At 44.6% G+C, this 25,318-nt stretch overlaps 2 protein-coding genes across 2 annotated transcripts; both read right to left on the bottom strand.

Annotated features, from left to right (window-relative positions):
* Positions 1 to 1,831: 1,831 nt before the first annotated feature.
* On the bottom strand, positions 1,832 to 22,815 carry LOC131287092 (protein unc-13 homolog 4B-like). Its single transcript, XM_058316109.1, has 13 exons — positions 22,484 to 22,815; positions 19,468 to 19,636; positions 18,952 to 19,431; positions 17,545 to 18,368; positions 5,800 to 6,064; positions 5,298 to 5,638; positions 4,944 to 5,151; positions 4,065 to 4,882; positions 3,486 to 3,999; positions 2,855 to 3,388; positions 2,335 to 2,783; positions 2,066 to 2,259; positions 1,832 to 2,002 (listed from the first exon to the last, which is right to left on the bottom strand). Exons 1-13 carry the CDS (start codon positions 22,813 to 22,815, stop codon positions 1,911 to 1,913), a joined length of 5,220 nt encoding a protein of 1,739 aa, XP_058172092.1. The 3' UTR covers positions 1,832 to 1,910.
* On the bottom strand, positions 6,348 to 8,280 carry LOC131287093 (succinate-semialdehyde dehydrogenase [NADP(+)] GabD). The gene is made up of 2 exons (XM_058316110.1): positions 7,918 to 8,280; positions 6,348 to 7,820 (listed from the first exon to the last, which is right to left on the bottom strand). Exons 1-2 carry the CDS (start codon positions 8,251 to 8,253, stop codon positions 6,585 to 6,587), a joined length of 1,572 nt encoding a protein of 523 aa, XP_058172093.1. The 5' UTR covers positions 8,254 to 8,280; the 3' UTR covers positions 6,348 to 6,584.
* Positions 22,816 to 25,318: the final 2,503 nt, after the last annotated feature.

Below are 25,318 nucleotides of genomic sequence, written 5' to 3'. Positions count from 1 at the left end.
GTTTACCGCACGGGTACCGCGGTACTGTTCGGGACTAAGCTAAATTAAATCGTCCATCCTCGTAGAGCTTGAAGATGCTCTCGTCCCGCTACGGAAAGGATGGTCGAGACCGAGAGTAAAAACACCACGGACACGGAGAGTAGGAGAGCCGAGGAAGTAGTTAGCAGAAAGCCAAAAAAAAATCGCAACCAAAGGAAAGAAGGAGATCTACACGCAACGTTTCCGAACGGATGCGATTCGATTCGTCATTGACGAAGATATAAATAAGCGCTCTGCTAGGCGCGCTGACCTGCGCAGGAAAAAAGCCGCACTCCGACTGGTACTGCGATGGCCGCGCCACGGTTAGTTTGCCTGGCCGGCTAACGATGTGCCGATGCGGTCGTTGGAGATCCTCCGGCATCCCCCGTTGCTCTCCATTTGCCGTAGTGGAGCATACCAAGTGATCCGTTGCGGCGAGTCTGGGTTGCATGTTGGAGTAGGTTAGGGAACGGTTTCATCTTCATCATCGGCAGCCGCGGCTCTCTCGCCCATCGGGGGTTGCCGGGGGTAGAACCCAGACTGGATATATCTTCGTCGCCAAGGCGGAGGAATTCGGACACTTAAACATGTTTAAAACAAAAGCAAACCATTACGCCTCAATCATGGCATCGTTCGTTCGGTTCTCCAAATAGAACGGAAACCGATCAGACACGGGTCGAGCGTAGGCATTTGCGCTAGCACGTTGGTTTATTTACTAAAAACCAATGGTCGTTAATGGGGTGGGCAGGCAAATAAATAATCGACGGTGTTGGATGTTCCATTGGGACTGCACTTTCTGGGGTGGGTTGTGCACATGCTGTGCGAGCATAATGGTGTATATTATCAAACAAATTAATACTAAACGGTGATAGTTTTGGAACATCGTGAACATGCTTGAACAAAATAGGATTACCCGATAAACTTAATTAATTAATTAGTAAACAATTTATTTAAAAAATCTTTCAAGTGCTTACCACAATTTCGTACAACCTATAATTTCAAGTAATAACGTCGAACTAGTAGCATAAATCCAATTCAATGACAGATGGGAGGAGCAAGAACTCCTTATGAAAGAGAACCGAATGAAAAACAGCCGTTACCCTTGGGACCTTGTGAAAATATCAAGGTTAATAGAGTGATCATGCTGCCAACTTAACGAAATCAGTGTCACCATACTCAACGGGAATGAAAAAGCCCCCGTACAACATAGCACGTGCTCGTATTTATAGACGAAACGGAGAGCAAATTACAGAAAAAGAATCCTATGGCATCATCGCAGACGTTATGTGACGTAATATGCAGAAACATGCTGGCGTCGGAGCATGTTTAAAAGCAACACTCAGTGGAGGAGAGGGTACAACTATGCTTACACTCCACCCGACCCTGTCTGCCTCACTCCGGGTGCGGGGAGGAGGTTGGATCAGGCAGATTCCTCGGAGGGATCGTCCGGTTCCGTTTCATTTTTGTCTGTGACTTTTGGCGAAAACTGAACTTCTGTTCGAATTCTGGATGCTGTAGTTACTCTACAGATTGATCGGCAAAACGTTTTTAAACCAGAAGTATTTCATACAAAACAAATCAACCAAAGAGCCGATGCAGGTTTCACCCGATAAGCCCCAAACCCCCAAACCCCCCCCTTATTTTGCTTACCAGCTCATTATTTCACTGGTGGTATCGTCGTCGTAGAAGGCGTAAAAACACACCAATTAAACATCGTAACCAAAAAGCATGGTTCTTCGGCATTATATTCATTCGAAACATTCGTTTACATCCGATGTATCGTGCATTACATTTATGATTTTACGTTCTTTAGTCTGTCACATCCACGAATATAAATAGACAAGTTACACTGCCCCCATCTAGGCTGAGCTCGAATTCTTTCTGTCCGTCGACTACTGGCTCATTTTCTGTTTCAATCTTTTGATGAAATCTTTAGCCTGCTTATCACCCTGACGGATCTCGAGGGCCCGCAAGCAATCGATATCTGCAAAGAGTAGGTGAGAATTGATTAACACTGAACAAATGGCCGTTAGTTTCTAGCATTTACCCATTCTTTGCGGTCGCGTTAGGATGAGATGTTTTTGTTCGATTTTTCCCGTGTCCTCCGAAATGTCCGCGATATCGTCGAAGCTTAGATAACACTCGGCTAGATACTGGTTCGACATACCGAACAGATCCTTATCTTTGATGCTGAACATGATGAGTGCATTCGGAATGGAACGCTGCTCCGGGGTGAAGGTTCTAAAGAAGAATACGCACATAGAAGATTTTTGTTATAGAGCGTCCTCTAGCCGATTTCCGTAGCATAATACTTACACCACAAACTTCTCATCGAACAGGGGGAACAGTGTTTTGCTATGGCACTGCGTTTTCGGTTTGGCCACCCCTACGAAACGCTCCTCCGGCAGGAAATGCACGCGCACGAAAGGATCACACGAACCATTCCCGTCCATCGGTTTCAGGTTACGTGCATTCACGATCTCTAGCTCAAGCACGTCCCCCCTAAAGAAGCACTGTACCGTCAGCATGCCGTAGGCCGCGGATGATGCATCGCTGTGGTTTTGCTCCTCTAGCCTATCTAAGTAATACTGGTGTATGAGATCAGTCGTTTCTAATCCGTGCAACTGCAACAAGCGCTCAATGTTGGCCAACGTTTCCTTGTCCGCCGCAGTTTCCGATTCCCGATTTTCAGTCGTCTTGAAACTGGCAATCATCAGATGGAGCGTATCACGTAGGTTTGCGAAGAAGGCAGGTGGTCGCCGTTTCTGAAAGCATAGGGAACGGTCCATGTCATAAACCGCCAAACGTTTACGAGAATCAACGAATATCTACTTACGTCCAAATTGCTCTGAATAAGATCGTGTAGTAGCGTCGTCAGTTCGGCCCAGATCGCGTCAAGCACACGCTCAAAGTTGATCTCATTTAACTCCCCGTTCAGTATACTTAGCGACTCCTCCATATACTGCATCAACCGATCGAGTGCATTAGAGTCCTGCTGCAGCTGCTCAGCCCCGTCGATCAGCAATAGACGCATCACAGGAGCCATTTTGCGCGCCAACTTCTCCACCAGATCGAGAATTTTGTTCTTCTCCGTGTCGATCGCGTTGTCTAGTACGGCCTGGAGCGTTTCCTTACAGCGTTCAGCTTCCAGGCTACTCTGCACACCGCCAAGTTGGGACAGGATGTCGTCCATACCGAGTTCGGTGGCGAACGGTTTTAGCCTCAGGCGGATGTAGTCAATGTTATTGATGGCAAGGCACCATTCCTGCGTTATCTCGAACTTTTTCTCAAACACATTCGCCACCATGCCCAGGTTTTCCACACGGGCAGACACTTGATCGGCGTAGAAGACACAGCATCGACAGATATCCTAGCCATTGTTAAGACAAAAAAAAAACAAACAAATTTAAGCCTTTTTAAAACTTTCGTCCTTTCATCTCCAGAAGATAATCATGTTTTGTCCTTACGTCAACAATTTTTGCCACAAAGATGTATGCCCCTTCGACATCCGGCCAGGCTAGCTGCTGCCAGAATATTTTGATCTGATGAAAAATGTCCAGAGTATCGACGGCCGAAGACGAGAACTTCACCGTCTCGTCGACAGGCTGCAGTTTGTCCAACTCTATCGCCTTCTTTATACGTATGAGCGCCTTGTAGACAGCAATATCCAGCCAGTGCGTTACACCGACCGTGAACCACCGATGGTATTCGTCGATTGCAAAGTTACTCTCGTCCGGACAGAGCGCGGATCCAAGCGTACAGAATCGCTTCAGCACCAAGTAAAGCTCGAACAGCGTCGTGCCCATATTGATGTCTTCGTACTCGATCAAACCACTGTTGCTCCCACGGATAGGACCAGCTTCCGGAAGCGCGATGCGCTTTAGTTTACGACAGACGTCCTCGACCGTAGGTTTGATAAGTTCCGCCAGCTTCAACTCGTACGAAATGTAAAGCTCTTTCGTGTAGGCAAAATGCATGATTCTGAAAGAACGATAAATGTTAGTTCTATGTCTATCCATGAATGGCAGAAAAATCCGGATGCTTACTGTTGAAAGGTCGAGTCGAAGTACTCGATCGACTTTTGAATGTCCGATCGGACCAGCTGGATGATTTTGATCAAGTTCTGCAACCGATCCTCGTCCGTTCCCGACTGCAGGAAATGGCTTTCCTTGATCCCCTCGAAAAAGTCCTCCGCTCCGGACACGACCGCACTTGCCAGTGCCTCGCGGATATCGCAGTTCGGTTCGGAGCGATCCATCCGTCGGATCCACCGGTACATCTCCACCGGGAAGAGGTCGGTTCCTTCTGGTGGTTCGAGCATCGCCACTTTGGCGATGATATTCAACACTCCAGCGAGCGTCTTGAGGGCCATCTTATCTCCTGTGTTCTTCTTGCGAAGCTTTCGCACCGCTGAAAAGCATGATGGAAGCAGCTTCTTCGTTGCCTCCCAGAAGCCCCGCTGTTCCTCTTCCGAGACTGCATGCGTCTGGATCGGGTTGACCAGCTTCTCGAGGAGCGTGTCGAAAAGTACGAACGATAGCGGATGATCATGGTGTATGGCGGTGAACACGGACCACTGGATGAAAGCTTCCGTCGTCGAGGAAAGTCCGCTCTGGGCCGAGTGCTGTGTGAGGATCGCCTCGCCCTGGATCGTGAACTTGCCCGACCACCAGTACGGTGCCACCTTGGACGATTCCAGCTCGTGCAACAGCAGTATGCGCAGCAAATGCCGATGCTCCTGAGCCGCCACCTGACTGTTTTTCTCCGAACTGAAATTCAGCCTGACGCGAAGCGTTCCCTGCCGCCGTACCTTGTTCTTTTTGTCCAGATTATACCACATCAGCATCCCGGATGCTGGTATCGACTGAAACAAAAAGTAGACGATTGGTAACACACTCTTGCTTTCGGCGTAAAATTTATGTTACCTTCAGCGGTATGCTAGCACGACCGATCAGTTCGTTGTCGTGCTTTCCACTCGACGCGGTTGATGCAATTTCTTTCATAAGTTTCCGGAGCCCACGGACGCCTTTCACTTCGAAGAGTTTGTTCATTTTTTCTTTTACTGTTTCGGCCGGGTCGAAATCCCAGACTTCCACGATGAGGTTTGCATCGTTTGTATTTTCAGTAATGGGTCTAAGGGGAATAAAGTGTTTTATGTGAATGCAAATTAAGAAAGAAATCTGCAACAAAAAGATCTCAAAAGATTGATTGCCACTTTCCAACTCTACAATTTTCATCACTATCACATAATTTGACCCAACACTTTTGAATATACTCACAGTGAAAAATGTTCCTCCCACACCGGATTGAGCGTTGCCGCCTTGACCGAGGTGTTGTAGCGGTGATTGGGATTCGAGGCAATGTACATCGTGACGAACGGGTCGGATAGGCCGTTCGAGTCCTTCGGTTCGAGGTCCTTCGCCTCCACGATTTCCACGTTCAGCCGGATCTCGGGCGCTTTCTTGTTGTTCGCAGCCTCCAACATTTCCTGGTGCTTTTCGTCCGACATCTTAAACGCTTCCTGGATGTAGGGGAACAATACGTCCACGTTGAGTTCCTCATCTTCACAGCCGATGTTGTGGAGGTTTTCGAATAGGATTTCTTCATACAACTCCTCGATCTAAACGGGTGAAGAGCAAAGGAAACATGCTTTTGGACTGGTTCTTCTGGGCTGGGTCTCCCGCGCTGAGTCTCCTGGACGTTTCAACACGGAAGCCCATATACATTTAGCCTGCTATGCTAAGTGCGAAGGGGAAAAGTTTTTACGACATTCATACTTACATTCCAACCGAACGCATCATCGATAAACTCGGCCTGTTTCTCCTGCTGATCTTCGGAGTCACTTTCGTCCAGCAACGTCTCAGTGCCGCTGTCTTCCGCTTCGACTACGGGTGGCAGGTCAGAAGAAGAGGGATCGGTCGGTTCCGCCTCGTCTTCGTCCGCCAGCGGTGCTAGCTTGGTCCGGATACTCTCATCGTTCTGCATCGACTTTTGGCGCAGGATAGAGCCAAACTTTTCGAAAAAACTGTCATCTGTGTTTTGGATGCTGTAGGACGCGAAGGGAAAACGTCGACACAGTATGGAGTATTATTAAAAAATAAAAAATCAATGTTCAGACGGATTTATTATTCTTCTCTTTTTTCATTTATACGAAGAAGGAAGATTAGTTTCGTGTTTATAAATTTAGTATAGTTAACAAAGAGAACCATCGGGACATTCAAGACTCATTACTTGATTGTCCACTGCAACGTGCACACCTTAAAGTTAGCACATGTTCAATAATGGATAAAATAAACAGATGTTGGTTTTTTGTTATTTTAAGCATTTTATTTCACATAGCATTGAATGGTTACAACAGTTTGGTTTACATATACACTGAATTTCTTAACTCTAGCACTGGTAATTTCTTTTCCAACGCGAGTGGAAGACGTTAAATGGAGTTATCGTTAATGCATAATGCAGTTATTGCAATGGCGGCTTATTGTGCACATTTTAATATCGTGTGTCGATATCGGGTTGACTAGCGAGGGCTGGCGGCACCTTCCGTCGCGCACCGATGCCGTTTTTTACTGCAAATTTCCGTAGCAAAGATACTTGATGTAGACATACTCGTCAATACCGTGGCGTGAACCTTCGCGCCCGATACCCGATTCTTTGATGCCTCCGAAGGCGGCCTCAGTCGCCGAGATGAGCCCCTCGTTGATGCCGATCATACCCGTCTCGAGTTCTCGCGCCACCCGGAACACCTGGTTCAGATCGTTGGAGAAGAAGTACCCGGCTAACCCGCGGCGTGTCCCGTTGGCGATGGTAAGAGCTTCCGCTTCGGTTTTGAAGCGCACTACGGACACGACCGGTCCGAACACCTCCTCGTTGTAGAGCAGCATGTTGTCCCGCAGGTCCGTGACCACCGTTGGTTCGTAGTAGAGTGGACCTAGATCGGGGCGAGCACGACCACCACAACGTACTGTGGCACCCTTTTCCACTGCATCTCGCACGAACCGGTCCACCTTGGCCAGCTGCGCCTCGTTAATGAGTGGACCAATCTGAATGCCTTCTTTGGCGCCGTCACCAATGGCCAATTTTCCAATGCGCTCAATTAGTTGCTCCACGAACTTATCGTGCACTTCGTCCTCGATTAGGAACCGGTTGGCGGAGATGCACGTTTGACCGCAGTTGCGGAACTTGGAGTTCATGGCCCCGGTCAGCGCCTTGTCTAGGTCTGCCGTGCGGAACACTATGAACGGAGCGTTTCCGCCAAGTTCCAGCCCGATGCGCTTCACCCCATCGGCGCACTGGCGGTAAAGAAGTTTGCCAACTTCGGTCGAGCCGGTAAATGAAATCGCCGCAACCTTATCGCTCGTGCACAGCAGCTGTCCAATTTCGGGCGCGTACTTTCGGCTGCTCGTTATCACATTGATAACGCCCTTCGGGAAGCCGGCTTCCTCGGCGAGGCGGGCTAATGCGAGTGCCGTGAGTGGTGTGTCTTCGGCCGGTTTGATAACGACCGTGCAGCCGGCAGCTATAGCGGCGGCGGCCTTGCGCGTGATCATTGCGTGAGGGAAGTTCCACGGAGTGATCAACCCGGCTACTCCAACCGGATTGCGCGTAAGCATGATTTGCCGATTAGCGACGGGCGATGGAACAATCTCGCCATAGATCCGGCGCGCCTCCTCGGCGAACCACTCGACGAAGGAGTTTCCGTAGGTGATCTCACCGAGAGATTCTACCAGTGGTTTCCCCGATTCGGCCGTCATAATACTGGCGATCTCTTGTCGGTTCTTCTCCATGAGGGCGTACCAGTTCTAGAAAAAGAAACAACAGGGGAGAAATCAACAATCACCCTTAATTGAAACTAATATGCTCTTCAATTGATTGGCTGCACCGGCCGTAACCACCAACCTTCAGCAGGGCCGCCCTCTCCTTGGCGGTACTATTGTGCCAGCCCTTTTCGTAGAACGCATCGTACGCTGCGTCAATGGCCAGCTGCACATCATCCCGGGTCATATCCGGCACTACTCCCAGCACCTGCCCATTGGCCGGATTCTGCACCTCGAACGTGGCTCCGGAACGAGCTCCCACCCAGCGCCCGTTCACGTACGCTTGGCTCTGCCGTAGCGGATTGTTATGCATCGCTCTGATCGGTGTCTGGTAGTTCACACTTAAACGGGATCCGACTGATGCTGCTGTGCCGCAGTACCACTTGCCACCGTGCCGAAGCAAAACTGAGCGAATCATCGTCGCGAAGCCCGGTCAAAAAGACGTCGTCCGGTTATCTAACAAATTTAAGTGCGACGCTGATAGCAAACCAAAGCGCAAAAAATTGACGAGCAATCCGACGATGATTAGCACGAACAGCACTTCGCGAAGACTAGTCGGTCCACTGGCGAGCAAACACGCGGACGATACGCCTTTCTCCGACCCGTCCGTTCCGTCGTTTGCTACCCAAAACCAAAACACAAGTATCGATCTCACAGCTCAGGCTGTCAGTTTTTGTTTTTCCACTGACAGCAGCATGTACACTGGCGCACGCGCGTTTATCACACACAGTCGAAGGGCTCATTTGGAATCACATTTGCATCCCTTTTTGAAAGCTTTCGGTAGGCAGTTTTCGTTCATTTCAATATAATACACATATCGTCGAATGGATAAGTTATAAACAGATTTTAAGTCACAAGTTTTGATTAAGGAAAACATGTTTATAAAATATTTACACCAATTAAAAAAATTAATGAAAATGTTTGGACCACGCTGGTATGCATGCAACGGTCGATCGCCACGTGATAAGGGAAAAATCTGATAGTAGATAGCACAGCTATAATGTACTTTCCGTTATATCTACACTCCACATCGCACAGATCTTTTACTATGTTTGTGGACCACCCAATGGAAGTAAGTATAGTGAGACATCACAACTACACGTCGTCGTCGATGTTAGTATGCTTGCAGTCTCCCGCGCAATCATCTGATCTCGTTGGGGAGCCTGAAGAAGCACGTACAGAGGAAACGTGGTTGGGTGTGTAGGTTGGGAAAAAACTGCCGGTTTGTTGCGAATAGTAAAACGATCAATCGTCGTTGATCGCAAGGTACCGTAGACGAGACGCGATGTTACGGTTGACGTACGGAAATTATCAATTTACAAGGGCTTGCCAAGGGCTAGGTACAGATTGTTTGGAATTTAATATGTGGCGTCTTAAAATGAGTTGGAAATTGAAAACAGAATGCAAACGTTTTCGTAAAAGCAAAACACTGCACTGCGCATGTCTACTTGATGACATACCCGAACTGATGGGAACACGAACACCCGAGTGATTCACTTCGTTTCAATCGAATAACGAAAACACATTCTATATTATTGCCATTTTTATAACAACATTAACTGTGCTGTTCAGTGTTCTTCCAAGGTTGGTCGGAAATTACGAAAATTAAAAGTTCTTAAGATAATAATTAGAACAAATGACCGTTTTGCGCACGTGAGTGGGAAGTGAAATCGCATCGTCAAGGTAGAATCGAACTGTTTCACAATTCTGCGGCATTTGCATATCGGAGGCACGGTTGTGGGTTTTCACAAATGAATTGACAGTTTAGCACATTCAAAAGCCTAGCAACGCGCCAGTAGGAAGCTGGCAAAAATTTACTTAACACTGGCTTTTTACCCCCTTTTTCTAAATTGACACCTCAATACGTACATGGACTGGTGCTCGTTCGGTGGATTCTGCTTTTGCTCCTGAATCTTCTCGTAAAAGCCTTTCCACATCGCCTCCTCGTCCATCCTGATGCTGTCGAGTTTCGATGCACACTGGAGACACTTGGCTATGATAAACTGGCACGTTTACAGCGTTTGCAAGAAGTTCTAGTGAGTCAGTTCTTTTTTCGTAGTCTGTTTTTTTCTTCTTCTCACAACACAGGCGCCCTAGGAGAACCATATTTTCGATTAAGCGATTGTTTACGAAACGAAACGAAGAGAGTAAACTGGTTATATCGTGGCGACAATAATGGCAATTTTCGCCTATTGAAGTTTTCCGACAAATTTCTGCAAATAACGTACCCAGACGAGTATTAATTCTGAAATCGCTTGTTCTAATTAATAAACATGTTGTTCCTTTATCATACATTTTACATTTTCTTAATGAATAAAACTAACGTTAAATTACAGGTCGTTTAAAAAATCTAGACTCTAACTATCTATCCAGAAAAATGTAAAACGAACGATCGTATCTAAACACAACTGGTTTGCGAAGTCCAGACGACATTAAAAAAAAAATAACGCTTGGGCTGTAGCGAGTAAAAGAACCAGCTTTGATCTTTTCCTAGTTATCGTTATTGCTTTTTGCTTTGGTAAGGCATACGATAACATGTCTTACTGAAATGCCTTCTTTTAACACACATAAAGTTAAGCTTTAGGCAATAGTATAACCTTTACTGTTGCTACTGTTTAAATACTGTTTGAGTACTTTAAAACGCTTAACAAAATCTACCACATTTTATCAAAGGAAATAAAAAATATCCAAGTTTCTGGTTAATGGATTAAAATTATTCAAGAGCTAAAATAAGATTTATTACTCAATTTTAACGTACGGTGTGTTTTCGCTATGTTGGTCACAGTTCTAGTTCGCGTTTAATACACAATGTTTGCAAATTGCTCTAAAATGAAATGCGTGCTCAAACGCTACCCAAACCACCCCCCCCCCCAACCCCCCTCCCCCGGTTCTTTCTGATTAAGATGCAAAGATGTTGACTGCAATTATTAAATTGCACTGTTCCTTTCCCTCTCCCCAGGGGTTTGTGATACGGAATAACTCATCGTTAAACAATTCCCCAGCGTTCCGTGATGTTGGCTTACTAATCCCAGCGGCAGCAAAGGGCATCCACTGAGTGGTACAGTAATACTTAGTGATGTCATCACTGTGTCACGGGTAAAGAACCAGCGCCAGTTACAATGGCAGTGCCTTGTGTGAGACCATCGAAAATAGAAAAAAAATACACCGCAAGACAACCTTGCGAATGTTCACTTCGCTTCCTCCAGCCTCCAACTGAAATTCGACGGAATGTTACCCAGCACATGGGCGTGAGACAAACAAGGGCATGGTTGGAATCGACCGAGGTTCCATTAGCACATTGTGGCTGGAATCGACATCACCGCTGTTCCGGTGCACCGGCAGCAAACTCTTGAAGCGTGACGCCAATTTCTTTTCCTGTGTTTGTTGCTTTATACAGAGTGACTCAAAATATTCCGGACAAACGGAACGAACAGGTTTGGTTTAGCCACAAGTAATTTGGGAATGATTCACCATTTGTGGAAAAGATGAGCGAAAAGTAAACCAAGGGGATCAGACATCTTCACAACTTAAGATTTTTCGATGACGATTGACCTCCTTTGAATATTAAATAAAAAATAAATAAAAGTTTAAAAATGTGTGTTATCAATTACCGTCCGGGATCCAACGGAATACATTGTTCCATTTTTGGCAACCGCCAGTTAAATGAATTGATCAAAGATTGATCGTCGATCATTCTCAATCTAATAGAAACGGTACTTGCTGTAGTGAGCAAAACAATGGAAACATCAACGATTTAAAAAAAAGACATATAAAATATACGCAAACAATGTATAATAATAAGCAATTGCATCGCACTTTCACAGATAAGACTCTTCTCTATCGTCTGTGACCTACGCACCTTGATGCACTTTAAAGATGGGCTTTGATGGACGGCAGCCAAGTGGTGTGACCATCTGCCCTACTTTTTCATTGCGAAATGCCTGGATTTACGAAGGTCTTATGGAAGAAATCCCGCACACAACAACAGCATCCATTTACGATGACCAAAGCAGATCAATCATGATACTAGGCACACATACGCTTGGATGATCCGGTATGGCCTCAAGATTGTAGTGTAATATTAAGAGGAAATATAATCTAGTGGGCGGTTGGAGAAGTCGTCGAAGTCGTGAAGTTTCTGCTAAGGCGATTAAGTCGAAATTTATTCACGATATTTAACATTCTTCTTCTTCTTCTTCTTCTTCTTGGCGTAACCTTGGCCCACGCCGTCGAGGTGGTGAGCCTTGGCGCTCATGGGCCGATTTTTTAACCGGCGCTACCGCTCGGCTGTCGCGGACCCGGAGCTTAAGCTATTGTGAGCATTTTCCATCTTCTTTAATAAAATGTCCACACTGATCTCTTTAATTTACGTCTGTGCATCAATATCGTATTTTAACTTAAAAAAATACGGCACTTGTTTTGCATCAAAACACAATTCAGATAATCATTCTGCTGGATCATTCTGACATTTTCATATTCTTGATTTACTTTCATTCAAAAGTAAATTCATAACCTCATCACACATTTGATAAACAAGTAACTATGTTGTAAAATAATAAAAATAATTCCAATGTTAAAACAAAAAAAAATGGGCCAAAAAGGACGGGGCTCTTGAAACTTAGGGGGCCCCAAGCAACTGCTTAGTTTGCTTACCCTATGATCCGCGTCCGGCTGTTGGACTAGTTTTATCAGAAATTTGTCGGAAACTTTATCAAGGGGGCCAGTATTGAAAGATGGTCGTTCGTTCTCTGAAACGCGAAGGTTAATCTTACTTGAAATTCGTAAATTTCACTGTGCTTTCTCTTGCAGCTTGGTTTCGGTTAATTTTACTCGCAATGTATGTTGACGTAAGCGCTTCAACCGTACACCTTTCGCCGGATTTTGACGCAAGGCTATAAAACTGCAACGGTGCTGTGTGGGTCACACACCGTATCAAATGTAACTTGTTTGGGGGAACACTTGTGTATATTCGTTAAGGCACGATTAACTGAAGTTATGAACGACTTTGAAGATCTTCTCGAGCAAACACTTGAAGTGATTCACTTCCACTTCACACTGCGCGACCGGACTTTCAGTGACGTACACAAATTTACGGGTTTACTCGCACCTCATACACGGCAAACTTTTGGCAGCGAAACGTTCACACAAACATGCCAATTATGGATCTGCAGATCAGCAACAACCGATCCGATCTACAAGCGCTTGGCAGGGGACGACGACGGGCAAACCTTACAGCCTCACTGCCAACCAACCAACCAGCCAGCTGCTCAATTCAACCGCTCTGTCGGATGCAACGACATCAACTGAACGGCGCATGTTCCGAAAGTACGATCGCGACCTAGCCTCTGCGCCAAAGCGCCGACGGAACCGTTCCTCACAAATACATACTGCCCGCCAACTATGGACGCGAAAAAGGCAATCCCTCTGAACGCACGATCGCGTACGCGTCCCTACAGTCGGACACAACAATACGTGGGAGATCGCGTTTACTCGAATCAAACTGGAAGGTATGCTGGCAGAGATTTGAGGGTTGAGGGTATTATGATTGGGAGCGCGGAAACGATAAACTTCTCGACGCTGGCCCATACAAAAGGTAAACAACACTTTGAAAAAAGCGAAAAAATGGCTGGGCGTCTCGACGATCCAAAACGACGCCACCTGCGTGTCGAGACGATGCGCGGATACGAAACGACGCGCGTCGTTATCGTCGAGCAGTTTCAAGCACCTCCTGGTCGATGGATCTCTATAGACCGTATGTGTCCGAAGCATATGTGGGTTCTATGGATCTTGGTATTTACCAAGAACATGATAATTCAGGATGCACTTTTCATATCAACGTTGTGTTTAGACAAGTCACTTTGATTTATTTAGCCATTTAGCCATAGTATAAACACACCAATAACTCGATCGTTTTGAAAATTGATTAAAAATCAAAGTGCTCCAAACTTGTTAAAAACTATATATTTATATACCTTGAAATACTTGTATAAATACCCAGGTTGCTATTCGACCAACTATGCGGAAACTTTCGAGCAATAACGCGGAACTGGATCATAATACCCTCAGGTATTACCCTCAGGTATTATGATCCAGTTCCGCGTTATTGCTCGAAAGTTTCCGCATATTTGCTCGAATAGCAACCTGGGTATTTATATATATAATACCCTCAGGTATTATGATCCAGTTCCGCGTTATTGCTCGAAAGTTTCCGCATATTTGCTCGAATAGCAACCTGGGTATTTATACAAGTATTTCAAGGTATATAAATATATAGTTTTTAACAAGTTTCGAGCACTTTGATTTTTAATCAATTTTCAAAACGATCGAGTTATTGGTGTGTTTTATACTATGGCTAAATGGCTAAATAAATCAAAGTGACTTGTCTAAACACAACGGTGATATGAAAAGTGCATCCTGAATTATCATGTTCTTGGTAAATACCAAGATCCATAGAACCCACATATGCTTCGGACACCTACGGTCTATAGAGATCCATCGACCAGGAGGTGCTTGAAACTGCTCGACGATAACGACGCGCGTCGTTTCGTATCCGCGCATCGTCTCGACACGCAGGTGGCGTCGTTTTGGATCGTCGAGACGCCCAGCCATTTTTCCGCTTTTTTCAAAGTGTTGTTTACCTTTTGTATGGGCCAGCGTCGAGAAGTTTATCGTTTCCGCGCTTCCAATCATAATACCCTCAATTGTTTGAATGTGTTTAATGTTTTATTCAATTGTTTATATCTTTTTTCTTGCTTCAGGGAGTTTTGTTTTGTTTACAAATGAAATCCCAAACGTGGCCGGTTTTTAAAAGAACAAACCTATATGGCACACAACGTGCTAATTGAATCCCATTCTTATGGGAACGCACAGAGTTAATTATTCATGGTGAAAAAACTACCGAACGCAGTGGATTTTAATTTAACCTGGGTTAAAAATCCACCTTCAAAAACTGCGTGAGAAGAAGATGGGGAATTCCCTTCACGATCATCCAGCTAATGCACACTTCACCTGCAATGTATGTGCAGCGCCGACTCACAATGGCGAACTCATTAGAACTGAAAATACTGAATGGAAACTGATAGTAAAGCTGACGGTCGGTGTAACGCATTTAATGGAACAGGTGATTTGAATCTACTTTCCAACCGAGATAACGATCGACCGACCGATGACACCTCAAGGACCCAAAGGCACAGCTTTGAGAATACTTAAACAGATAATTGGAACATTATGTTTACGGCAACTTCAAAAAGACAGAAAAAAACTAACTTCAAGACCCTTTGCACGTGTTCGACGATTGTTCCCAAAGGGTCACGCGTAAAGCCAGCCGAGAACGTAAAAAAAGAAACCCGTATTTTTCGGAGGTCATTTCACTGCCGGTGCTTCCCATAGGTTGATTTATGCAGTGTAACGTAGACTAACGAAAAAAGGTAGCGTGATCGTTACGTAGGCCATTTTTAGAGGAAGCCTACAAACCTCGTATAAAAAAAGTCCAACTTAAATCGTCTACACAGCACCGATGACGCATTCCTATTGCTTATTATGGCGGTACGGAACGCATCAGTACGCGCGTTTTACTTAGGCGAACTTAAAACCTTCGTCGTCGTCGTCGTCGTCGTTGTCGTCGTCTAAAGAGGAGATTGCTAGCAAAGTAGCTAGTACGATTATGGATACAACATAAGCTCACGACAACCGTGAACCACTCTGATAAGGCGTATTTTTCACTGATGGTTCCGCTTCCTTTCGGCCCAAAGAAGGGAGGTATCTAGTTTTATATTGAATATAACGGATTTTATGATGATAGCTAGGAAATTAACGCATTTATGAAAAACTGTAAGCTCTGCTTATAGTATTTCATTTCTCATTCTTTCATGAGAGAATCGTAAATCGTAAATATGTTATCGTAAAATAGAATACATCACTAAAATAGACTAACTTCTGTCGTAAGCTAAATGAAATTAAATTTAAAAATTCGAAGATACTAAAATGTGTTTATCTTTTGTCGATAATGATTAATTATAAACCTAACTTTGCAGCAAGAAATTTAATAAGTATATCAACTATAAAAAAAACCACGTTCGATGGATCTTTTTGAAAACTGTCTTCTTAGCACACACTTGTTATCGGATTTATTATCAAGTGTTTCACGTTGCACTACCAAGTGATGCAGACATGCATTAAAATATTTAAGAAACCGGGTTTTCCAGAAGACTGTCTGGCTGAGGCCAATGTAACAACCGGCTTTTGATCCTCCTGTGGTGATTCATTTTGGAGTGAACGAGTTAGCAAAGATTTGCAATTCCAAACACACTGGACCAGACGAGTCTTCTTACCAACACCAGCTACGCCTAGGGTAAAATGGTTAATTATGCTGGCAAGGTCGCGATTTGCGCAGCTCGCGAGACACCGAAAGGGGGAAACCACTATGCGGAAACAATGCCCTTTTACCGGCTTTCGCGTTGCTTTCTGGCAAGTGTGTTAGTACGATCGCGAATTCGCACACTGCTGTGCAATTTCCGCAATAGACAAGTTCAAAAGCCGACATTTATGACGTCATGGAACTCGATTCTTAGCGAAGGGCTTTACAGTAAGCAACGGGTGTCAAGTGGACGAGACCAGCAAAAGGCGAAAGGCATTTTTACAAACACATAAATTTGAATATATTTCAAATTTGGAAACTCTGCTAGTTATCACTCTTTTACGTGATATACGATGTACATTAATCACCAAACACTTCTCCTGCTCACAGACGCGACTGGAGGGCAGCGGACCTTTACGAAAGTTTTATTTTTAAATTCCATTCATCATAGCTGCGAGTATTGAAATTCACTTTAGCCACTTTTTTATTGTATATTATTTTTATTAGTATTATTTTTAAAAATCGAACAGAACTTTACAATATAAATTTGGTAAACTGCAGTGACTATTGCAACTGGCACCAAACTTTAAATAATCAAAACAACATACCAATGATCATTAATGGTTTATACATTTGCATTGAGCGAAAATAAATTAAGATGCAACAATCAGACTTTTCCTTTCATTGCACCAATTTACCCCTGCTTTTAAAAACAACCCTTGGAGTAAAATGAAAATCCGTGCCCGAAACACACAAAGAAAACCGGGGACGCATGGTTGGATTTTTCACATTTCCGCGTGCTATCCGTCTGCTGCCAGCAATGCGTCGCTCCAATTTGGAGGTCATATGCTGCGATGCGCTACGCTTCGTTGAAGAGAAAAATCTAAAAATGGAACTTATTTGGAATGTTTTGTTGCTGCTCACACTTTAAAATTTAAAAACGGGGGGGAAAAGAGCGTGTTGTACGCTGGAAATGAACATTTAGTACGTTTCGAAAAGTATCGCGTGGTATGCCTACCGAAACGCTAGCCAAAGCGGTGTGTTCGGTGGAGTTTGTTAAGCAAAATTTTAGATAAAACCAATGTATCAGGTTTCACTGTCACATCACGTTTGATAACCGATTTTTTGAGACGGATTATTGCCAATGTGCATAAAGAACACTATTACTTATGCTCTGTTATTGTTACTACGCAACTTGGAAGTGGTTAAAAACTCACTTTTTTATGTTTTAGGTGACACTTTTACACTACGAATCATTTATGCTTTACGAATGGGCTTTGTGTTTTCATGACTGATTGACAGATACATTTTTAGAGTTTTCAAGAATAGTTATTGAAGAAAGCCGGTACTTACCTTCGGTCTTTGCTTTGGCCAGGCTTGGCCTGCTTGGGACGTATCTTGCGCAGCATGCCGAAGTATTTCTGCCAGGCGCTTTCCTCCTCGTCGTCGTACCGGTACGTGAAGAAGCTACCGCCTCCGCTGGTAAGGAAAGTGTTCGTCCTTCGGGCACGTCCGTTTCGTGCACGAGCCGTCTCTGTTCCGTGCCGTCCAAACAACCGATCGGACCACTGGCGCTGATCAGGCTTCGGGCGGGCTCGCTGTTGCTGCTGGTGCTGCTTCTGCTGGCCAAGCTCGTTCAGACAGTTTTCACTTTTGCTCCAATCGCCGACTCGACCGGCTCCACTCGAAGTCCGATGGCCAATGCTGAATAGGTTTTGTATGCTTCCGCTCCACCGACCAAAAGTGCTAGTCGTCGTCGACGGTGGGGCATTCAAAAAATTCGGCGATCGATCCGAGTTCGGCTTATTTTTAGCGCGCAGCACACTCGAACTTTGCCACTTACTGCTCGGTTGAACACGGATGGCTGGAGTTTTTCCACCAGCAGTCACCGAGTTGCGCTCCTCAGCGCTCACACGAGACTCCCGGCGTCCGTGCATTCTAGCGTTAGGATCCTCGTCACTTCCCGTGCTGATCTTGCGCAAGCCGTCCTGGTCGCTCCGGTAGAGGATGGAATTGGAGTCGATGGCTTCCAGCACCGTGGAGCTGCCCGCGTCGAAACTACGCCGCTCGTAATGTTCGAGCTGGTTGGCCACCTGCGAGTAGTAGCTGAGGGCTCTGCGGTTGAATTCGTTCTCGTTTTCATCACCGTCGTCCTCCAAGCGCCCCGGTGGCCAGTTCTGTTCGTGCGTGAGAGATCACCAAGATAAGTCAGTTAGAACGCATCCTTGCATGATCGGAATGTCAGTTCGCGTGCCTAACCCTGGGTTGTGCGACTTTCGTGGTTTGAGTAGTGAGAAGAACGGTCATAGCATGGATTCTACTAAAAACTGGTAAGCTACGGGCAAAAGCTTGTTTTTAAGGAAATTAATTTATAGAAGCAAAAGTCGGTTTGGTCCGTAGAATTTGACTTTTTAGAACCATCAAAGAAATTGCTCCCCTATGATGCGCCAAGTACAATGCGCAGAAAAGTTTAGCGATTTATGAAGTAGGATTAAATCGATAAAAACCTGAAGGATTTCGAATCGGACCGTGAGGAAACTTAATTGCCTGCAGGATAAAGAATGGGGCAATGTTGGAAACCCCTATTGGAATAATTTACCAATTAGGTTTAAAAGCGTTATTCTCTAGGCTCTATGTTTAAAAGCGTTCGTCTAAAACTATAAATATTTTTTGTTGTAGTAGTAAACTATGGTGAATGAAAATACAAAAATTCTGCCTGATCTGACGACTCACGACTATGAAACTGCAGTGCGTACTTACCCTAAAATGTTCCGCTGGCATCGTTTGGCGCTTATTGTAGTAAGGAGTATACATTTTATAGTTGAGCGGATTGCGAGCATCACTGTTTATGCCTAGTACCAGGCAGGAAGATTGAGAGGCCCGATCTTCGGCCAGATCCTGAGGGCTAATCTTGCCCTGCGCCATTCCATACCGGCGCCTCGGTGGTACCCTAGGCTCCACACCATCGTCCACTTCCGCCACCGTACCCATTCCATTGGAGATGTGTACATTCAGTGCCACATTGCCGTAGATGGCACCCATTTTGCGTCCCCGCTGTGGTACCCGAGGTCTCCGTAATTCTGGAACCGATCCCGAGCGGTCGTATTCAATCGAGTTTGGCATAGACACGGTTTTATCATCCTCTTTGCTTTGATTGAATGTGTGTGATCTTGGCCGGAACGCTCCATCGCCGTCTCGGACGTCCGCGGTAGCAAATAGATTGGTCTTCCGGAATAGTGCCTGCGGAGGTAACGCACGCGCCCCAATGGCATCAACGCGACCACTCCGTCGATGGCGGATAGGGAAATGATGGCTACGGCGGAAGTTTGGCGATCCCGACGCCTCGTCCAGCTCGTCGTCCATGAACGGTATTTGGTTAACGATTAGGTTGGTCTGGTAGATAGGATTGGCGGGATGGCAACAACAGCAGGCGTATCCGTCGGACCTGTTGGAGATGAAATAAGGAATGGTCAATCTTATAGTGGGCTTATCTCTGTTGACAAGTTGTGTTTGTCTCAGCAGCGGCTATCTAATTCTACAGTTATGTGACTCTATTTACTTAGATTCAGTACTTTAAAAAACAATGACACAGATAGTTTGAAAATTTCAGTAATTTTTACCTAGAATATAACTCTAGGAACTAACTAACTTAAGGAAATTTCCTTTCACTTCATTTCAATTTTGTTTTGTAATCTTAGTGCAACATTTCTTTCAACACGAATGGGATCGACATCATAGTTAATAGAAGTTTGTGTAACTACACTATATGTTTTCTCATGTACTTTAAACCATGTTGACTATGGACTGCATCCCAAAAACATATTCAAAAATTATGTTAACGATGTAGCAACTTATTCTTTTTTGTATTATGGCATTGTCTATGATAATGCTAGCAAAAAGGTTCGGTAAAGTGCACGCATAGCTTCGCATATCATTGCGATAAAAATAGTTTGCTCTGAGTCATTTCTTTGCCTTTCGTCATTATACTTTGAAGGACGATAGAATTTCTTATCAGCAACCCAGCGTAACCTTGTTGCTTTTGGGACGGTTTGGTGAAACGGATGTGTCATTAAATAAAGCTGAAAGAGTCTCAAAACGGAATTATGACTGCTTTTATTATGCCAAGAAACAAATCTTATGAGAGAGTAGCATGATAAACGCAACATGTGCAGATGTTTAATGCTTGCGAATAATAAAATACCGCTAACTCGTTGATGCACGCTTGACTCGCCTATCAAGCGCACGGATTGGACGGTTCTTCACAGCTGCACATGGGGGATTCATAAGCATAGCAGGGAGAAATATTAAAAAATCCCCTCGTTAACGGCTGTTGATAAAACGCTGGTAAAGAACATTTTTAAGAAAAGAAGGGATCGGACATCAAACCATACAAACTCCCATACCATACAAACGAAAAAAAAAAATCATTACCTCTTGAAAATGTATGCGTGCATCTCAGATAATAAGCTACAATGATACCGGTCCATTAGTAAACGAAGGACTTTCAAAGTGTAGCGTGAAATAGTCGTTGAAGCAAGAACAAATGTATTCAAGATATGCGCTTATGTAGGAGCAAACAAGTAAAATTAAGTTCGTGGACCGTAGTCATTACAAAACCCAGGAAACGGATTTCCTCAAAAATTTTGCATTGAGAAAATGACCAGCACAAAAGAGTGAAAACTGGATTCTCTGCCCAATGAAAGGTTTTCCAATTCATTACTCGAATAACACGTGCACCCAGCCATGATTGCAGGAATTTTAAACGGTCATTGGGTAAACTTTTAACGATCATTAAAAACTTAACACCATAACTATGCATTTGATGCTGCAGAATTTACCTGGGCACTTCACTAAATTTAAAGGAAAATCTGCAAGATCCGATTATGTCGATTACCTGCTACTGCACAATTTCTTTCATTCAAGAAAACTGGGGATTCTATCCATTTAAAACGAAATCAGGCACGTTAGGTAATGTTCCGGTCACAGTCTTGAAACTTAAAACCCCCTCCAAACAAATATCCTTTCACCACCGTTTGATAACATAATCAATCCATTCAATTCATAATGCGGCACAACAAATCACATTACTTACAAATTTCTTTTTAAAACACAATTTTAGGTATATTTTCAGTTCTTAAAAAAACGAAGCATCGGTGAAACCAACAATTTGATAGTTTATAATGTATCCTTCTTTCACACGCAGCTTTGACTAGCATTTTTATTATACACATATGTTTGATCCACATACTAAACATTATGCTTACAATATTGCCAATTTCCTCTTCTCTAATACCTTGCACAAACACGATTTGAAACACAAACCAAACTTAGAGCCAAGGAAAACCAAACCACCCAAAAACACCCTTCACAAACAGCATGTTTTTCGAAACGCCAACAATTTCCGTTACGGCCCAATGCCTTCGCAAAGCCTGTCGCTTCTTTCGATCGTGGTGCAGAACTGAACATAAAGTTTGTCTTTCTCACCCCCGGTTGGGTTCGATTGCAGACAGTTTTTCCCTACTGGGCGAACTGACAATGGTGAAACAATTGATGCGACGCCATTAGCCAGCATTTTTCTGGTGCAGTCGGTGCGTGGTAAAGATAATAAAAAAATATAAAAAATACCAACCCCGTCGTCCCACGACCGCCAAAAGACAAGTTCAATGGCAATGGCTGTGCGCGACCAGGTTTACTCCCTGCGAGCACTGGAAACGTGCACTTCGAGGTGGCTGAGTTTATAGCAGAAAGTTCAACAACTTTCAACTGACTGATAGCGTTTTGTCGCCTGGTTGCAGAAGGTTGATTCATAGGGGATAATTGAGTATGTTAAAGTTTGTAGTTTAGGGCTTCGGGGTGTTAATTTCTGTAGCGATTTCATTGTTTTTATGATGCAATAGCTTACGAAATTTATTTCATCAAAACATTCGTGTTCAATTTGTATTTCAAATCAAATCTAATATAATACCATGGTAAACACCCTTAACAATACATTGGAAACTATCTTTCGACACCATCAATCGTAAAAATATAATCTTCTTTTTGACGAAAAAGTATGAGCCAACTCTCATAGAATGTAGCTAACAGACTAAAATTAAATCGGAGATACAGAACTAGGCCAGCTTGACGAGGGACGTCAGTCTAAGACCGCTTATTGGTTACAACGTCACGGTTACAACACCTTGTAAACCATTTTGATAGATACCATTTGATATAATCTAATATTCTCATTAAACCATCTCTATATGGCCGGCCTAACGTTTGGGTAAATCAGAGTTGAAATTCGCCAACTTACCTGTTGCGATGCATACCAGGATGATGACTGTGGAGCGGTAGCAAATCGTCGCACTGAACCGATTTATCCTGAAACTGGCGCTCGTCCAAGCTGACCAACGGAAGGCCAGCTTCGTCGGTCCCTGCTACCTCTAGCCCGCAGCATGGCGCTGAGCCAGTCTTGTCTCTCTTCGATTTGCCACCCACGAGTAGGCCACTCTTTTTCAGCCACTGGGGCGCACTAATTTTTTTCGTACTTTTTTTCTTCATTTTTGCGGCCTCCCCGTTGATATCATCGCCCAGAATCGGCGCATCCATGGCGCCGTCCTGCTGCGATCGATTTGTACTTTTCATTGCTGAAAACTTACATTACCTCGGAAGAATACTTGAGTGCGACAAAAAAAAAACAACATTGAATATTGCGAACAATTCGATGCCAAAAACAAATTTACATTCTAGTAACCGCTGCCTACTAAGATAGCTCATATGCTTCATTACTACGGTCGCCTTATGCTAAAGAGTTTCGTAATAAAGAACTCGTGAATCAATCATCGTAACGTTCCATATCTGATACACCGGCAGAAATATGAAGGAAGCATGGCTCGGTGGAATTCGCCGTTAAATTCTATGACTCATGTTGTTTATGCGCCTGTTTGAGAGACAGTACGTCCTCGGGAAAACTAAGGCCCACGAGGGAGCGTGGTGATGATGGCAAAGCGTGTCGGAAAGTTACGTTACTGGAAGAAGTTTGCCATTCTGGAATCGATTTTTATTCCCATTCCAATCCCATCCGATGCCGCGAACCGCTTCTTCGGCCAAGGTTGATCGACGGTCGCACGCAATCGATTAGCTTCCTGTGCTATTGAGGGTCGGTTAGCATGACGCATGTTATTATCCGATAATTTGATTACATTTTCGGTTTAACTAAAAAAAATGTTAAAAGGATTGGTGTTTGAAATTGTGACACATTTAACTCAATATGAAATAAGATAGTTTCGGTATAATTGCAGTGGATAAGTAAAAGTTTCAGTCGATTTAATCTGAAAATTTAAACAATCACAAGTTGCACAACGACAAATTATCGAATAACAAATGTTCTACTGGAATGCAAAGGTTAGTTTACACTTGCGAATACGGACTTTATCTTAACGATTGCTATGTGTAATCATCGCTTTCCCTTTCTAGAGCAAGGCAACCGGTAATAAACAAACACACTTTTTCTTGCACTCCCTAACGTTATACCCCATTCCGATCGCAAAATGTTTTCACGAAACAAATCACTTTGGATTACCAGTTCTACAGAAAACAAACCGCCAACTGGAATATAAACCACCTCACAGCCACAGTCGGTCGCTTTATTCACAATTGTACGGTTAATGCATTAAAATGGCATGCTCGCACAAGCGTCGTCCCAACGCGATCACTTCACAATGACACCGAATTGTTGTACGCCCCAGCATTTGGAGACGATTGTTCCCGGCGAAGTCGGTTCGGTAGGGCGGCCAGCGTCACGATTACCGGAATGTTTTAGGTTGCCGTAAGTTTGCTGCACCATGTAAAAGTTACATCACGCTTTACGAAAGATGGTTTTAGGTTGGTTGTGCACCTAGTGAAACATATACAATAACTATCAGCTAATGATAACAAAATCTTGTCTTGACTAAAATGAACCACTATGGTTTGCCTTAGTAAAACACGCAATCACAACACGTGCTGGGTTGATGACGAAGGTGTGCAGGGCTTTCAAATGCGATTTGATAGCAAACTCCAGGTAAACAAACTCGTTCGTCACCTGCCACAATCACGGGGACAACATAACTGGGCACTGTTTTGCGAATGGGACTATTTTTGACAATTCTGCAAACACCGCGCAAGAAAGCACGAACGACCGACGCGAGATAGATACTGCGAGTGACACTCTAGTTGACAAGACGCGGCCAAGTTTTAAGATCGCGACTCGTAACAGCGCGTGTTTGTTGGATGGAAAAGATAAAACTACGCTGATTTGCTCCTGTGTTATTCTCGTTCGCTCCAACGACGTTACCGGTGAAGTGCGGATATTTCCATTCCATGATACCACTTGTCGGGCGGATGACACATCCCGCGAGCGAAAGTGATGCCGCGTTCGCAGAACTTATCCGATCCCGAAAGATACCACAAAATTGGCTTAATTGAACTTCGGAACTGAACTTAATTAACCGGGACGCTCCGGTGGGATACGTGGATGTGTACGGGACGCGTGTGAGATGAACACCCAACTAACCAAACACTGACCGAGAATTTCCGTACCGGAGGCCGAGCAGACTGCAGCTGCTGTCATGTCTAGCAGCGTTTCCGAGAACCACGACGCCGACGACGATGCACCGCGGGTAAGTTCTTTACGGTCCACTGTCTGGCAGTGTTCTGAATCGTGTGCACTGTTTTGCCTTTCACGCTAGGAGGCAGAAACAATCCACCTGCTGCCACTACTAGTGCTGGCCAGCTAGTCTTCTCTGTCCTCTGTCGCGCGGGAAAACCATCCCGAAGCGCCGACAGAACCGTGACGGTGTGTATCTGCGGCTACTCTGACCCGTGCACACTAGCAAAGCATTAGCGCTACTTGCGGGTATCCTTCCTTCTCGCCGTCGCGCGAGCATGGGCTTTCGGCCCCACCCTCCCGGATACCCCACGGTCACAGTGAATCAGGTGGCAAGCCAAGCGAAACATGGGGGCGAAACATAACACACTGTTGTGTTACGCCACCACCCTATCGGACGCTTCGCTCTGTGCGTCGCCGTACCGATACGCTATTCTACGCGTTGTTATGGCAACAAAACAATAGACATACACCGCGAGCCGTAAATCGGATCGGACGACG

The sequence above is a fragment of the Anopheles ziemanni genome, chromosome 3 (genome assembly GCF_943734765.1).
Source record: "Anopheles ziemanni chromosome 3, idAnoZiCoDA_A2_x.2, whole genome shotgun sequence".
Classification (NCBI taxonomy): Eukaryota; Metazoa; Arthropoda; class Insecta; order Diptera; family Culicidae; genus Anopheles; species Anopheles ziemanni.
This window is presented reverse-complemented; position numbering and strand designations above follow the sequence as displayed.

Excerpts from the sequence above, each read along its gene's own strand:
- LOC131287093 (XM_058316110.1), bottom strand. The coding sequence starts at position 8,253 with ATGATTCGCTCAGTTTTGCTTCGGCACGGTGGCAAGTGGTACTGCGGC. Across the intron at positions 7,821-7,917 it reads AGAGGGCGGCCCTGCTGAAG|AACTGGTACGCCCTCATGGA; the intron begins GTTGGTGGTTAC and ends TTCTTTTTCTAG.
- LOC131287092 (XM_058316109.1), bottom strand. The coding sequence starts at position 22,815 with ATGAAAAGTACAAATCGATCGCAGCAGGACGGCGCCATGGATGCGCCG. Across the intron at positions 19,637-22,483 it reads CCTGGTATGCATCGCAACAG|GTCCGACGGATACGCCTGCT; the intron begins GTAAGTTGGCGA and ends CATCTCCAACAG. Across the intron at positions 2,260-2,334 it reads TTCGATGAGAAGTTTGTGGT|AACCTTCACCCCGGAGCAGC; the intron begins GTAAGTATTATG and ends ATTCTTCTTTAG.